Genomic DNA, 16,424 nt, shown 5'->3' on the forward strand with positions numbered 1-16,424 from the left:
TAAAATGTCACTCTCATCAATTTTTCATAACGCGCCTAAAGAAGTATTACTTAAAAAAAAGGCATAGTTATTTTAAAGGTTTTCGGGGTAACTTATTTGGATGAAAGTACATCTACTTTCTGTTAGTAGAACGTATGGACATAAGTAAATATTAAAGCCTTTTTATTATAAAATTTGTTTTAAATACAAAACAAAATATCTTGTCTATTATGTGTCCTGGGACACGCCCTTTAGCTCTCTGTACTAATTTAAATCCCAACTCTAGAGTAGCCTGGGCCACGCAGTCTTCTCATGTGATTTAGCTATATTTAAATTTAGTTTAAAGATAATTAACAAGACGGAAAGCGCATACTGTCTAGAGACGTTCCTTGTAATTACCGTTGCCGAAAACATTTTGCTATCTACTTAACTCATACAGCCCCCGTCAGAATGCTGGAAGCTTCCCCCCTTGCTCTCGCAGCTTGAAAGTTTTCTCGACATTTCTCCGGAGAGCGACCTATTTGTGAGCGTATAGTGACAGTACATACTGTTATTTAAAAACGTGCTTAGATTACTGCTAGATTTTTTCGCTTATATTCTTTGTGTGCAGCAGTGTTGGCCTAGTGGCTTCAGCGTGCGACTCCCATATCTGAGGTCGTAGGTTCAATCCCCGGTTGTGCACCAATGGACTTTCGTTCTATGTGCGCATTTAACATTTGCTCGAACGGTGAAGGAAAACATCGTGAGGAAATCGATATGTCTTAGACCCAAAAAGTCGACGGCGTGTGTCTGGCACTGGAGGTTGATTACCTACTTGCCGATTAGATTTAAAAATGATTATGAAACAGATTCAGAAATCTGAGACCAAGACCTAAAGAGGTTGTAGAACCACTGATTTATTTATTTTTTATTCTTTTTGTGTATTTATATAATATTGTTTAATAAAATTTGGCGTAGATATCCTGTAAATAATTAAATATCTATCTATACAGTCACGCCCTTTCCCAAAGGAGTAGGCAGAAACCCTGGTTCAATGCATGATACGTTTCATCCACTTTCATTTACCATGCATGCTCGTAGGTTATGTTTATTTTATCCTGTCCCTAATAAAATAAATGGGTATATAATTCGGAGCCGACACCCTTGAAAAAATATTCTATTTGCTCCAATCTGCAAGACTACATAGAAACTATATCAAATTTATTTAAATTTAAAAGTTATAATTAAAAATTTAACACAAATTATAAATACAACTTTCAACTTCAGGTGCTCCAGACGAGAATTTCAACAATTTTCCATCACATATTTGAAACGTAATTTATGAAATCACATCAAGGGCGTGACCCGCGTGTTAATTGGGTACAGATTTCGCCTTTTCAACGGCCAAACTGCTCACAATCACGTACGGATGATAATATTTCTGATTAATGGCGACCATTTGCAAGATTTATTGATATTGAGATATCGATCTACTTTGCACTGTTTTGGAAGACCAAAAGAACTGGTTTTCTACTATGATTTATGTTATGAAAGTAGCACTGGTTTTAGCTTGATAAAGCCATTTAATTCAAAATTCCATTTCAAATGTAGTACGCCTCGTAAGAGTTTAACAAACAATAATAATTGGTCAGTTGCAAATTGCAATCATGTTCAAATATCTTCTTTCTCTCTATTCTTTTTTCCCTTTTTTACGGTTTTGACAACGTAACTTTTCTTTGGTATTTTTTAGTTGTTTGGATAAAGTCATAAACTTGAAAACTTTAATAAGTTAATTTTTAGTCTCGTTTATATAATCCTAATCAAACAAGAGCAATAAAGATAAAGTATATAATTAATCCAACGACGTTTATAAGGGCAGTCACATTTTGCATGCTAAACCTTTGATTCAAATGTTTTAAAACAAAAGACAATCGTTACAGAAAATGCGAATTGGAAGATTCCATTAACAAACTTTTTACAAGCTTCAGTAGTAAAAAGATAAATTGCACTTCCTTTTTGCGTTCGTTACGCGCGTTTCGATAGGTCAACGCTCTGTGATCAGCCAGAGACAAAAACCTTGCCTGGAACGTATGCGCAAGCCTTTTGCATCCGACTAGTTTTTCCGATGTACGTTTTACAACGGTTGTGGAGTAAGAATAATGATCTACAGATCTAGTAAAGAATGTTCAATGCTAGGTAAAGTTTTTCACGCTTGGTCCCAGGAATGCCATTTGTCATAAGAAGGAAATCGTGTAAAATGTTATTACTTTAAGAATGTTTATTTAAAATATTCTTTAGGCTTTTTAATTAAAAATTGATGAGAGTGAAATTTTACGATGCGCGCGCACCGTGACACAAAATTAACAGAATGAAGTTGCCCACGGACATTGGACATAATTTAAAAACAACATTCGAATAATAATAGAATTTATGTTACACTTAATGTAAGAGAATAATAATAAATATTTATTTATTTAATTTTTCAAATGTAAACTGAACTTTATTGACTATAATGACTCCTTTTCCAGTCTTTGATTATTTAATTGTAATTAATTATTTGCATGCAATCAAAAACTATTTTTAATAATGCCAAAGAAGTATAACTTCTTACGCGCGTACATAAGTACACGCACCCTTTTTTTTGTAACTGGCACACCTTCTCTACCTCTGCGATTAAGGAGCGTGTTATAAGGCTAGTAAACATAGACGTTCATACAGAATGTTTGTTACTTTTTACGCAAAAGCAAAAGTCGAGGGCTTGTAAAAAGGGGCATTGGGCATGACTTCGGTAATATATTTCAAAAAAAACACGTGATTTTTAACGGAATTATTTCCCGGGAATCCTATTCGAACGAAGTGAATACTGCATAAACAATTCCAAAGAGCGATAGCTTGTGATTATACAAAGCATATCTTAAAGCGTGTTCCAGAAAAATTGGGGATAAAATTAAAATAATAGGCGGGAAATTACATTATTCATTTGACATTACAATTTGGAAGTCGCCATCTTGAACATAAGAACTGTTTTAAAAAGAATCAGGAGTGTACTTGAATGCGAAATCTCATTTAATATTCATAGGACCGAGTTGAAATGTCGGGGATAATTATTTTGGCACAAGTTTTGCCATTAAATAACCCACTATGCTTGTAATATTCTGCGGTAACAAAGTCGGGTTTTTAAACGAATTAAAAAACTGTGGATTTATGGTTTTTGTATGTGGACAAAACTAAATCGCTCCCAATGTAATCCTTGGATAAATTTCAGGATATTAAAGGAAATATCTCATGATAAATGTGATCAATGGACTTTACTGATAAGCGTAACGTTAAAATTTATTGATTAATTCAAATAGGTTATGATAAATGAATTCATATTAGGTTAAAACCTTAAATATAATCTAGAACTTTTAAACAATCGACTCGACTTATTTGAAACCAAACCAACCAAATTGACTTAAGGTTCTTCACGTAAAGAGCGTACCAATCCTTTAAAGGCCGGCAACGTACTTGCGAGCCTTCTAGCAATGTACCTAACTGTCTATGGGCGGCGGTTTTTTTTATTTAATAGAAGGCAATGGGCAGGAGGATCATCTGATGTTAAGTGATATGGACACTAACATTGCCAGAAGGCTCGCAAGTGCGTTGACGGCCTTTCAAGAATTGGTACGCTGTTTTTAAAGGACTCTAAGTCGAATTGGTTCAGTGTCATAACATCCGATAAGCCTGCCCCGTTTGTTATTAAAATAATAATAATAAAGATTTTTGCTACAACTTTATTTTATATAGGAATCGACTACTTATATTTCACTCATCTAAGTAATATACAATATTATTATCAAACTATAAGATGTAGAAATGTCTGCCTACCAGAATAAGATACCAGGCGATTACATTGTACTGAAATTGAGAATAGCAAAACATAGGTAAGATAAGTATTATTTATCCTTTACAAGTATGAAACTGTATGTAAAAGTTGGCAGAACGACTCCGTGAATCACCAAATCGATTTGTCGTAAACAAACTTGGCGCGTAAATCTAAGCACTTTTACGGGCTAATGGTCACGTATTTGCGGATAATCCGTTTCGTTGACATGCCGAGCTTACGCAAGTTTTGCTGTTTGCAACTTACATAACATATTGTATTTAAAATCTTATTTTCCAACTCACTTATTTATAACTTAAATAACAATATTGATCTATTTATAGTATGTATAATTGTATAGTCATAAAAGGACCCGTATTACCGCAAGGTACGAGCCAAGGCTGTACAGTGTACATTTTGCTCACTCAGGCTTTCTTAAGGCCGATTTACATTATCTTAGTGTTTAGGAGAGTGCTTTAGTACAACTTGAAAGGCAAGTTCTTTAGCGTAGCGTTTACTAAAGCAAGTAGCGTTTACATGTTTCAACTAAAGTACTATCCTAAAGCACTCTCCTAAACACTAAGATAATGTAAATCGGCCTTTAGTTTTATAAGCGTGGCGATTACCTAAATCGTCGGCGTTACGCCCCGAGAGTATTGCCAGACGTAGGCACTCTCTGCAACAGTTGCATTGGTTTCATAGCAGTTATTATTTCAAGAGTCAAATTAAGTTAAAATATAAATTGATTATAAAGATTTTATATTCTAAACTAAACTAGGTCTTAAGTCTAAACTTTTAATCATACATGCTTTTAAGCAATAGCTGTTAATAATATACCTTTATACATGAAACCGACGCGAACACGAAGGACATAAAAGTTTTACGAACGAACGTAATTTACACGGCGATCGTAAAGAGGCGCGCAAACCGCCGCCATGTTGAATTTGTTCAAAACAACATTTTGGCGGGAAACCATTTACTCTATGCCCGATGTAGACTTAAAATGGCGAGTGGCAAATAATGATTTCTGCTATTACACGGAATTACACATTTTTTAATTAGTATATCTTATGATTATTTGAAAAAACAAATGTATTTTTATGGATAATATTATATGTACAGCTAAATTTGTATGTATGAGTAACTAGAAAGACTATATGAATATAACCAAAAAACTTGTAATTATAATTTGGTGGACCCTTATTAGCGGTTTCCTTATGAAAATTATTACAAACATTACCCAGCGTTTTAAGTATTAATTAAAATTAATTTAGTAAGTAAATAATTTAATAAAAAATAAATATAGCTATACTCCTGTTGATTAAATCGTATCAAAGTTCTTCAACTTCCGAGAAGTTGGGCTTTTAACCATAATTCAAGTAAGTTTTAAAATTAACAACTCCTTCAACTTTACAATATAATAATATAGAAACTATTTTAAGCAATATTATAAAAGTTTGTATAAAAAAACGATTTTCTCTATGGTAATTTTTAAGTTTTTAATTTCGAACCCGACATCAACCCTTGAATACTAACCGAAATTCGATAGGTCAAAAACTTATTAGATAGTCCCAAATACCCCAGATCAATAGAGTGCATGTTCTGTACAGAGGGTCTGTACCTACGTGCAAGGGTCCTCCCCTCTGAGTCATAAAGAGGGTGGCAGCTAGGGTTGACACATCTGTAGTTTGGTTTACAAATAACTAATAATAATTTGGGTATATCTATTACTTTGAACAATATATGAATTATCAATGCAAAAAAACAATCAATAAATTGTAGATGTAATTTTTTTATTATTTAATATAATATAATATTATAGGAAGAAGTTATTACGTTATTATAGTAAGACTTATTACTTTTAAGAATTAACAACTAATATACTAGTCTAGTATATAAAAATTAAACGAAAAAAATATAAATTAATTTAATCTTGACAACCCTAGTGATGGCCCTCACTTTTGAGGGTTTGGTCGATACCGCTCTCTTTTGTTTTCGCACACTGAACACATTGCGTCTCATTCCCTTTAAATTCATTTATTTGTAGCATTTTAAAGATATTTTACCGAAGGAAAATACTATCGGCTTCTCTAACTAGTTCTAGGTTTAGTTCTTAGTTTAGGTTTTCAGATTCTGATAGTCGCCATTATTAATTAACGTAAAAATATATAGGAGTTACTCCCATCAATTAAAGTATGAAGATAAGGGTACTGTTACTGCAGTTGTAGCGTAGTTTGAAACGTATGTCAAGTAATAAAAAATACTTTTGATTAACGAACAATTTTATTAATTTTTACCCAGTACACATCGTGCAACAGATAACGGCTCTACAAACTTCCATTGCAAATATACAGGGACTCCAAACGACAACAGCTAATAGAAATGTCATAACTTCTGCAAATTGCTTCCAAACGTTAAGAAAAGAAAGACAGTGCGGGTAGAACGAAGGCCACCTATTAAATATCCACATAAACCTCTTCTTTCTTAAAGAACTTAAATATAGGTTGCAATTAGAGTCAACCTGGTTTTTGGGTTTGGGTTTCTTCCTTTTGCGTAAATGCTTCTTTGGATTTTTATCAGCTATGTGCAATATATAATTTGTCGTAGCGTTTTGTTCTAATAGTTTCTTGGTTTTTTCTAATGATCCCATATTTGAAATGCGCATACCAATTCTCCTGGTCGTTGCACCTACGTTGCTGTCACTATAAGCATCTTTGAATGCCTTGCCAATCAAACTGGGATCCTTTGCCATGGCCTTCATAGAATGCCAAGTATGTGTCGGGTGTCTGCCACATCTATATACTATTCGAAGTATATCAGAAACACCCGAGAAACCTAATTTTGCCACATCAAACACTGATCCTGCAACCAATAATGCATCATTTTTAGTACCTCGGATCGATTCTTCCATACGTTGGTCAGCTCTACGTCGCTTTTTCCGCCTCTCTGAATCTTCTTTTCGATGCTGGGCTGATAGTAGCCTATGTATGTTAAAAAAATCTTCTTTATCACGTTCTTTTCTCTTTTCATATTCTTCTTGGCATACACAAGAAGCTGGACCTTCAGCTATAGCTTCCATCATAGCGGTTTGTTCAGCACAAATAGGACTTCCACAGAAACATGGCATCATCTCTTTTTTCTTTGTAGGTAGTTTCTTTACACGTTTTACGTCTTCAGCACAAACTTTACTTCCACAAACACAAATGGGTTCATCTTTACGCTTATTTTTTCGAGATTTTTTAGCCTCTTTTTTGATATTGTCTTTCATCTTGCCTTTCTTTCCTTTTTTGGCAAGACATAGACAACACGTACAAAATTTATCATGTGTCTTTTCTTTCTTTCCTTTGGTTTGTAATCTTGTCACCTTTTCTGTAACTTCTTCTTTATTAATAATACTCATGCCATCTGCTTCTAGATAAACATTAAATAATGGTTTTAATTCTTTAGATTTCATTTCTTTCTTTCCTATTAAAGCAGTTAGTGCGTTTTCTTTTTGTTTAGAAGACCATTGCTTAATTTTTTGCATGCAAGAATCAATCTTAGCTAAGCAGATATGACCTATTCCACCTTTAACACATTGACCACAATATGGGCATGGTCCATCCTTCTTAACAACCATTTCTTCTTTTGGTATCTCGGAAAGTTTCACTCTTTTGACCTTATTACTGGACTCTTTACTTTTATGTTTTGTTTCATTTATATTTGTTGAGATCCTATTTTTATTTTTTAGTAAACATTGACATCCAAATTTTAAATTTTTGCCCTTAGCATCACCAGCTTCAAACTGATTTCCAACTATATGGATATTGTTATTTATGTCTTTCGATTTTTTAGTATTACTTCTTTTGGACAGCATTAGACTTTTTGATGTTCGTATTTTAGGTATACTTTGTAATACTTTTGCACGACGATCACTATATGAACTTCTTATGTCATCACTTCGTGCCTGCCGTTGACGGTGTTTTAGCCCTTGTGTTGTTTCGTCCTTGTATTTCCTTTGGTGCATTTGTGCTGGACTAATAGTGCAAGAACAAGGTTTAGTTGACACATTAATTGGATGTGCACTTTGTTTTTTTGTAAGTCTTTTTTTACTTGTCCATGTTATTCGCTTCTTGTTTGATTTGGTCTTGATATTATTTTCTATCAGCAAGGTTTCGCTATATTTTTTATTAAATTTTTTGGGCTTATATGACAAAATAGTTTGCATTTCATTGTGTTTTGGGTGCGTATCCTGAGAATTTATTTTAACGTTTTTACAGACACCTTGTATATTCACGCACTTCATTTGAGAAAATGTTTCTTTTATAGGATTTTCTTTATATTTCTTGACCACTGCTCTTCGTACTTCAAATGTTTGTGGATATGGCACATTTTTTTGCAGTTTTAATGTGCAAAAACATCTTTTTAATTTATTTGTTGTATTAGAACCTTTGCTGTCAACGCTATTTTTATATGCTTGAGACTCAGTATTACGAGCATCAGATCTTATAGATGGTACAACCTTGTCAGCAAATCGTTTTCTAATTACGTTAGAGTCAACATGTTTATTTATTAGTGGTTTTGACCTTGTATATATTTTATTTTCTTTTGACTTAAGTTCTCTTATCTCTACCGGAGAAGGCGATGAAAATTCTTTGTAGAACTCTATGTTAAAAGACATATTTGACCCAAATTTCACTCCTTGTCTATTTTCTTTTTTTAAATAATTAGTAAACCGCGGTATTTCAACAATACCTTGTTCATTTTCGTGAGTTGGTAGTTTTTTAATCATATAAGACTGAGTTTTCTGGCTCTTTTTTTGCTTTGGGAAATGTTTTACTTCCACCGACTGGTGCATTCTCCTTCTTTCTTTCGTTCCAATTCCTTGGTTACGTACCTTTAATTTTTCAAGTTTTCTTGCACAATCATAGGGGTCACATTGATTTGGGATACACATAAAAGGTGGGCATTCATAAGGAGATAACATGTTGTATGATACATTAGTGTGCGTCGTTTTATATTGAGTTTGCAGTTGTTCTCTTTGGCGAGGTATGTTTTGATTATTATTTTCAGCTGCAACATTTTGTAGTTGTAAAGTACAAAAACACCTTTTGAGCATGGGGTCTGTTATAGTACTACTTGATTTCGTTTGTGAGTGAGCCAATTGAGAGGCATTATATTTCCCAACTCTGATTGATGTTCCTTGTCCCTTCCCAATCTTTGGGGATTTTTTGTTATTCCCTGTAGACTTTTGAACTTTGTTTACTTTTGTAGTACGACTTTGCGATCGATTAATAACATCTTTTGTTTTACTATGGTATGGTGTATCACCGTTAGCACCTGATTTACCTTTAAAAAACTCTATATCGAAACTAAACGAAGACCCTATTCGCACGCTTTGTTTATGCTGTGGTTTATTATCTGAAGCACGTTTATGTTTAGCAACTTTTTTGGCACTCGAGGATTTGCTCTTGATACCGTGTACTCGATGAGTATGGCCACTGTTGGTTTTTAACATTGGCGCCAATATAGCTCGAGAAATATTTTTGGTTCTTGAAGTAGGTGTAAATGTTGATTTGGAAGTATATTTTAATTTCATGGGATCCGCTGCGTTTTCGCGTAACAGTCGTTTCCTTATGCGTTTTTCACATTCGTATGGATCACAGTCTCCAGGTGTACAAGTATTTGGCTCACATTCATAAGGTTCTAATTTATATAATTTATTTCTGGGCTTATGCGGATTTTTACTTAGTTTCACTTGAGGTGATTTAGGCACTTTACGTGTATTTAGTTTTAATGTGCAAAAGCACTTCTTTATAAAAGTGCCCACAGCAGAAGCGGTGGATTTGGTTGGTTCAACATATTTTGTAACAGATTCTTTAGTGGGCCACTGATTTCCAGTTTGTATTTCCTTTTCTTTAACGATTTGACTCTTATCATTACCAGTCATGTTTTTTCTGAGAGACAATGTACAAAAACATCGTTGCAAATTGGAAATAACTTCAGATTTAATCGATTTTGAATTTGCTAAAGTCTGTGATTGATTAGTTGAGTGGGGTTTGCCTTCCTGAATAAATTTCTGTTTTAGTGTTTTTTGTGATATTTGCATGGGTTTCATATGGATTTCGGTATCACTCACTGTACGATGCGACACATTGCTACGTTTAACTCCTTTGCTGAATTTGCTTTTGCGTAGCGTTTTTGTATTTTCAAGGGTCTGTTTCGACTTCAATGACTTTTTAATACTTGGATGCCGAAATTGGAGTTTTGTATGTTTTTTTCGAACAGATGTGCTTTGAGTATCTCCAATAGTTTTTTTATCGATACCAATTTCTGAACTTTTAATATTTCTTTTTTTTATTCGCTCTAAACATACGTATGGATCACATTTCCCAGGTATACAAAAGTTTGGTTCACATTCATAGGGAAGCAGATTCGGATTAGCTATCATATTGACATTTATTTCTTGATTTAATCGCTTTTTAAATAATTTTTCGCATTCAAATGGATCGCAGTTGAAAGGAATGCAAACACCAGGTTCACATTCATTAGGATCTAGCTTTCTTTTATCCGTCATAGTCATTACACTTCGATATACTTTTTTCTCAATTTTATTCGATTCTGTTGCAGCGTTTTGTTGGTTACGCAACTGCAATGTACAAAAGCACCGCTTTAAAAACGGCTTTACCATTGTTGCCATATTTTTATGTGGCGATTGCACTGTTTGTAACACCTTAGTTTGTGACTTAAGAAATGCAGTGCTTATTTTTTTACCTTTATGTTTTGTTTCTTTAGACTTTGTTTGTATGGGTCTTTGTTTAGATCTCTTTGTATGAACTTTATCTGCTTTATTTGTTTTTTGGGCATGTGTAGTGTCCTTGTAAAAATCTATATTAAAACTGAAAGTTGATCCGATTTTTACAGCTTGCCGGTTAGTATTGACTGATGTTTTGTTTAATTTACGATTACCAGCCGATGTGACGCGTCGGATTGGCTGAATTTTAGATTTTATTTCTTTCACTTTGACCGCACGAGATTTTAATTTTTTCTTAGGCCTAATAGTATTGGAGGAAGCGGCAGTACTTGTTGTTATTGTTGCCATACCCGTTTCTTTCAAATTCCTCCTATTTATTCGAGCTAAACATTCATATGGATTACATTCACCTGGTATGCAAATGCCTGGTTCGCACTCATATGGTAACAAATGTTGATCACGTATAAAGCCTTTTGTATTTTGTCCTCTGCTTTCAGTTAAAATGCCAGTTTGTTGGTGAGGCATAGTTTGGATTTGACCGATTGATGTTTTTACCTTGCTTTTCTTATGTAATTTTAAAGTACAAAAACATCTATTCATATCCTGCGCGTTGGTTTCATTATGTTTGGTCTCTGTTTTAACTTGAGCAACGTTTTCTCGACTGTCATGCTTTGTATAATTTGTTTTATTCTTGTATTTTGCAGATTTGGTTTTAAGCGTGCCTTTTGATTTCGCCCCTGAACGACTAGTTGAAATATTTACCTTACTCTTTTTTAAGCTTTTAGGCTTATCACGTCTAGGGCGATTTTTATTAAACTCCACATCGAAACTGAAACTGGATCCAATTCGAACGGATTGTTTAGCTCCCTTTACTTTCGTAACGTTGGGAGGTGATTGTCTGTAATGTTCTTTAGTCTTATGCTGAGACTTCAATTCTGCACTTGTAAAATGCGACTGGGAAGAATTTTTCTGGGTTTGGCTACTTGACATGGAAATGGGCTTGGAATCGGTGCTAGATAATTTAGAATAACCTTTCACCAATCGCTTCATAATTAGCTTTTGACATTGATAAGGATCACATTCGCCTGGGATACACACTCCAGGTTCACATTCGTAGGGTTCAAGTTTTCTAAATTTACTGTCATTTTGCATATTCATTGTATAGAAACAACGCTTTAAATATTTGCTTAATCCATATACTGTGAGACTCTCCATTTTTTTAATATAAGAACTACTTGGAGCGGCTGATATTTGCTGTAAGTTGTTTTTAGAATCCTTTAAAGATTTTTTGATCAATTTCACGTCCAAGCTTAAACTTGAAGTAATTTCTAAAGACTGTTTTGTGGAATATTTTTTACATGGTAAAAGGCGCAATATACTCTGTTTTCCTGAAACATCATCATAAAAATCCTGCATTTTCTTTAAATTAATTGACGAATTTTGTTGTTTTAGTAGTAAAGCTGTATTGACGGTATACGTTGTATTTGCATGAAGTAATTTCTTTCTTTTATTAAGATCGTTCTTTTGCTTTTTATATAAATTAAGAGTACAAAAACACCTTTTTAGCATTGGTCCAACAAGAGAGGACTTTTCGGCTTTTCTTACTTTTTCTATCTGTGTGTCGACATGTCCAACCTTTTTTTCTATTTCTACACCTCTTTCTTTAACTTTTTTTCTTGTACTGAAATTAACCAGATTTGTCGATGGTTTTAAATCCTTTTCAATATCTTTTTTACCATAGCTTTTAGAGAACTCAACGTTGAAACTAAATGTTGAGCCTATATTCACAACTTGTTTTGCGTTACTATCTAAGGCGATGCTACCAATGTTTGGTTTGCCCATTTTTCTGTCACCAATTTTACTTTTAACTAATATCTTGCGCCCCTTTGTGCTTGGCTTGAATTGAACAAATGCAGCTTTAGATTTATTTTTAGTATAACTGTATGTCGACTTATTTTCTGGACTAATCGTACCTAAACTAACTTCTCTCGTATTATGGCGTTTTTTAATTCTTTCTAGGCATTCATATGGATTACACTCTCCTGGGATACACGTACCAGGTGTACATTCGTATGGCAGTAGATGTGATAAAAATTGAAGATTTTTTGTTTCAGTAGATGTATTTCGAGTTTTAAAATTACCTGAATAATCTGTTTCTGTACCTGTTGTTGATGTTCTACGTTTAAAATTTCTTTCTTTACGATTTACATCCCTTTTGAGATATATAGGATTTTTATCTCGAACAAGTTGTTTAGTCTTTGGTTTAATAGAGAATGTATTTAATTCTTGCCAATTCTCAATTCCGTTCTGATGAGGTATATTAGATTTTTTTTGAAATTCTATGTTAAAACTAAATGTCGAACCGATACGAACAATATTACCATTACTTAGCTTGGGTTTACGATTAGCCTTTCTTGCTCGAAATTTCAGTTTTTCCTTATCCATGACATCTTTACGTCGAGGTATTATTGCTGATTGAACTTGCTTTGCTTTGGATGATTTTGATTTAGTTGTAACACTTGACGTTGACTTAGTTTTACGTGAACTTGTGTACGATTGTTTGGAGCGTGTGGCTAATCTCTTTTGGATGAGTTTTAAACAATTTCCTGGATCGCAGATACCGGGAATACATATAGAGGGATCGCATTCAAAAGGTAATAAAGAATTTTTATTGTTTTGTCTGTCTGCTAAAGCTACGTTCGAGCATTCACACTGTACAGATTCTGATTTTTGCAAAGCCGTCTGACGATGTTTCTGTATATGTTTAAGTTTCTTCGCTAATTCACGTTTTAGTAATTTTAAACTTGATTGAGACCTGTTTTTATCGTTTTTATGCATTGATTTTTGTTTTCTCGAACTATTTAGGGTTAAACCTGAAGATTGATTGTTATTTTTGCCGTAATTAGGAGAAGAGCTCTGAATATAGGAACGAGGGTTTTCTTTGAAAAATTCGACATTAAAACTAAAAGAAGATCCTATTCTTACAACTTGACGAGGGATTGCTTCTCGTTCGGAAGAAGGTTTTACTCTTAAGTGTTTTTTAAGCAATTTGGTTTCTTTACCCTGCGCTTGAGTTTTGGCAAGTTTTTCTTTATTTTGAAGTTTTTTAATGCTTAAAGCTGGTTTTATTTCAAGTTTCTTTGTATTGTGTTTTGGTATATTCTGTTGCAATTTCGAAGCCTTTTTCCTAGATCTAGTTTGTATCCTTACATTAGATGAGTTTGAAGATATAGCATTATTTTCCTCACGCCGTTTACTTTTTGAAACATGGGTTTTACTTTTATCACGTCTACCACGTCGTCTGTCTTTTACAGTTCTTTTCAATTTAAGTTTTTTTAAGCATTGCTTCGGATCACATGTACCTTGAATACATGGCTCTTCGCAGGTCCAGTCCTTTAATTCTTCTTTCCTACTTAAATCTTCTTTAAATTTGACAATAGAATCTTTCCGTATTTTATGCGCTAATTGAGTGTGTTGCTCTGGTGACAAAACGTTTAGTTTTTTCTTTGGTTTCTTTTTAAAAATTAGTTTTTCAAGACTGCCTTTTACATTTGTATTCATATTATTTTTTATTTGTTTTAGTTTATTTATTGAGTTTCTTGCCCGAACATCAACAATTTCTCCCTTTTCTAAAATTTTATTTTTAATTCTTGTTTGAGATGCTTTTATTTTTTCATAGGACGTTCGGCCTGCGTCCTTCAAAATTGTTACTTTCCGATTTTCCAAAAAGTAAAAATCGTCCTCTGGTAACTTTTTCTTAGGTTTTAACTGATTTTTAATGTTTTTTACTTTTTCTAATGATTCCTTTGCACGAATAGCTAATGAATCTTGTAGCATCGTCTTAGAGTCTTTAATCTTTTGCAAACCATCCGTGATTATGTTTTTAATCTTCGTTTTAGACTCAACAATATTTAAAGAGGGTTTTCGTGGTCGCGGTTGAATTTCTTCATCAATATTAAGTGACGATTCTATATTATTATCCAAATTGGCATTTTTATTACTAAATCCTAAGTACTCAAAGGTGCAAGTGCAAGGATCAGATTTAATGTGTTTGGGCAAAAACCGGATTCCTCTCCTTTTTTTCATATTATATCTTAGTCCTTCCCTTTCATAACGGTCACGCGCATGCTTACGGTGATGCAATTTCCGCGACTGTATATTTTGATGAAGATGACTTTTAGATGAACAACTGCAGCAGCTACAACACTCACTTAAATTCGGTGTCTTCAAAGCAGCACCTTTATCTACAAGGTTTACAATTTCTAATATAGCACTATTCTTTTGAAGCTCATTAGAGGAGGTTTTCTGTTTGAAATCAGCATTTTTCTGTAGACTCGATGTACTGTCAGATACCAATTGGGCTCTGATGTCATCGTACACCGCTCTTGTTCGGACCAATTTGTCTAACAACTTTTTTTCTCTTAAGGGTACATACTTTCCATAGTAAAGACGATCGATTTTAGACTGTTTAAGGATTAACCGTTGCAGCGAAGGTCTATCTGATTCGCTTCTATAAAGACACGATGTGCATGAACAAGAATCACTGGTGTTGTGCGATTTTCGTGGAGGCTTCATAATTTGTCGTTTACTAACGAGCTTCTTCATAGATTACAACACAATGTGACTGTATATATTTCATCACACATAATTTAACATAACATCCACTTGTCCAAAAATTTGCACACCTGTAATGCGATAGATACTCTTATTTTACATTTTATGCCAAAAAAACTTTTTCATAGAACACGGGGCAAACGGGCAGAAGGCTCACCTTAAGTGATACCGCCGCCCATGAACACTCTCAATGAAAGAGGGCTCGCAAGTGCGTTGCCGACCTTTTTAAAAATTAGTACGCTCTTTGAAGGATCCTAAGTCGAATTCTAAGTATTCAATATACAATATATTGAATATCAATTAAAGCTTAGGAAAATGACTGTAATAGGAGTATATTTGAGTACGTAAGTATTTACTAGACCGCGCGCAGACTCAAAGTATTGGTATAATAACAATAACTAAAAAAATTAAAAGTGCCAAATGATGATGCGAGACTAATTCAAGTAGACTCGAATAATTTTAATTACTCTGTGTGAACAAAAGCACTCATATATCTTTTCATTACAGCTGAAATACAATTTGAGAAATAGAGATGAAAAAATTATATTTAAATAGTTCAAACTGTGATTAAGTAGTAGAAATATGTTAGGCCTGGGGTTTAATTATTTAAAAATAATTATAATTGTGTGTTAAATACTTAAACTATGAATATACATATAATACATATTTACTCACTGGACAAAACGAAGACGACAAAACTTAAAACACAGTTCAGATTACATTTTCGTCATCTTTTTCCGAAAAATACATTATAAAACAGCACACATCGACTCTTATAAATTTCTCTTAACATTTATAAAACTATGTAGCATTTATCGGAACATTATATTTCTATTGACAACCAAAGATTTGAAAACTTTGATCTGAAATATCTGTCAGCGATTCCATTTTTAAATACCTGCACATAGGTTTCACTTTTCTAGCAAAATATAGAGTAAATATTCTTTCACAAATGTTAAGGCTGGTTTTTTTTAGGGGCCTCATAGCCTAGCGGTCTTATTAAGTGAGGATATGGTACCGGGTTCGATTCCCGGTTCGAGGGCAAGTTTTAATTTAATTTTGTTCTCGGCCTTTGGGAGGGTTGTGCGGTACCGGGCGAGTGCCTAAACCGTACATGGAGGACACGGTCGAATTTCTAAAGACAAGCACGAATTATAAAAAATCCTATACTTGACGCTGGCTAATGCACAAATCGTGCCAGAGCCATTAAAAAAAAGGCTGGTTTTCTGAAGTATTGCTCAATTTAAGTGGCTTTCC

At 33.7% G+C, this 16,424-nt stretch overlaps 3 protein-coding genes across 14 annotated transcripts in view; 1 reads left to right on the plus strand and 2 right to left on the minus strand.

Moving 5' to 3' along the window:
• Positions 1–16,424, minus strand: part of LOC125060323 (protocadherin-like wing polarity protein stan) — a 189,922-nt gene that overhangs the window by 171,816 nt on the left and 1,682 nt on the right. The gene's annotated exons all lie outside the window — the stretch shown is intronic.
• LOC125060328 (calcyphosin-like protein) overlaps positions 1–16,424 on the plus strand; it is a 49,208-nt gene that overhangs the window by 12,522 nt on the left and 20,262 nt on the right. The window lies entirely within an intron of this gene.
• On the minus strand, positions 5,938–16,024 carry LOC125060324. Its single transcript, XM_047665190.1, has 2 exons — positions 15,843–16,024; positions 5,938–15,238 (listed from the first exon to the last, which is right to left on the minus strand). Exon 2 carries the CDS (start codon positions 15,156–15,158, stop codon positions 6,114–6,116), a length of 9,045 nt encoding a protein of 3,014 aa, XP_047521146.1. The 5' UTR covers positions 15,159–15,238; positions 15,843–16,024; the 3' UTR covers positions 5,938–6,113.

This window comes from Pieris napi, chromosome 21 (genome assembly GCF_905475465.1).
Source record: "Pieris napi chromosome 21, ilPieNapi1.2, whole genome shotgun sequence".
Classification (NCBI taxonomy): Eukaryota; Metazoa; Arthropoda; class Insecta; order Lepidoptera; family Pieridae; genus Pieris; species Pieris napi.

Excerpts from the sequence above, each read along its gene's own strand:
- LOC125060324 (XM_047665190.1), bottom strand. The coding sequence starts at position 15,158 with ATGAAGAAGCTCGTTAGTAAACGACAAATTATGAAGCCTCCACGAAAA.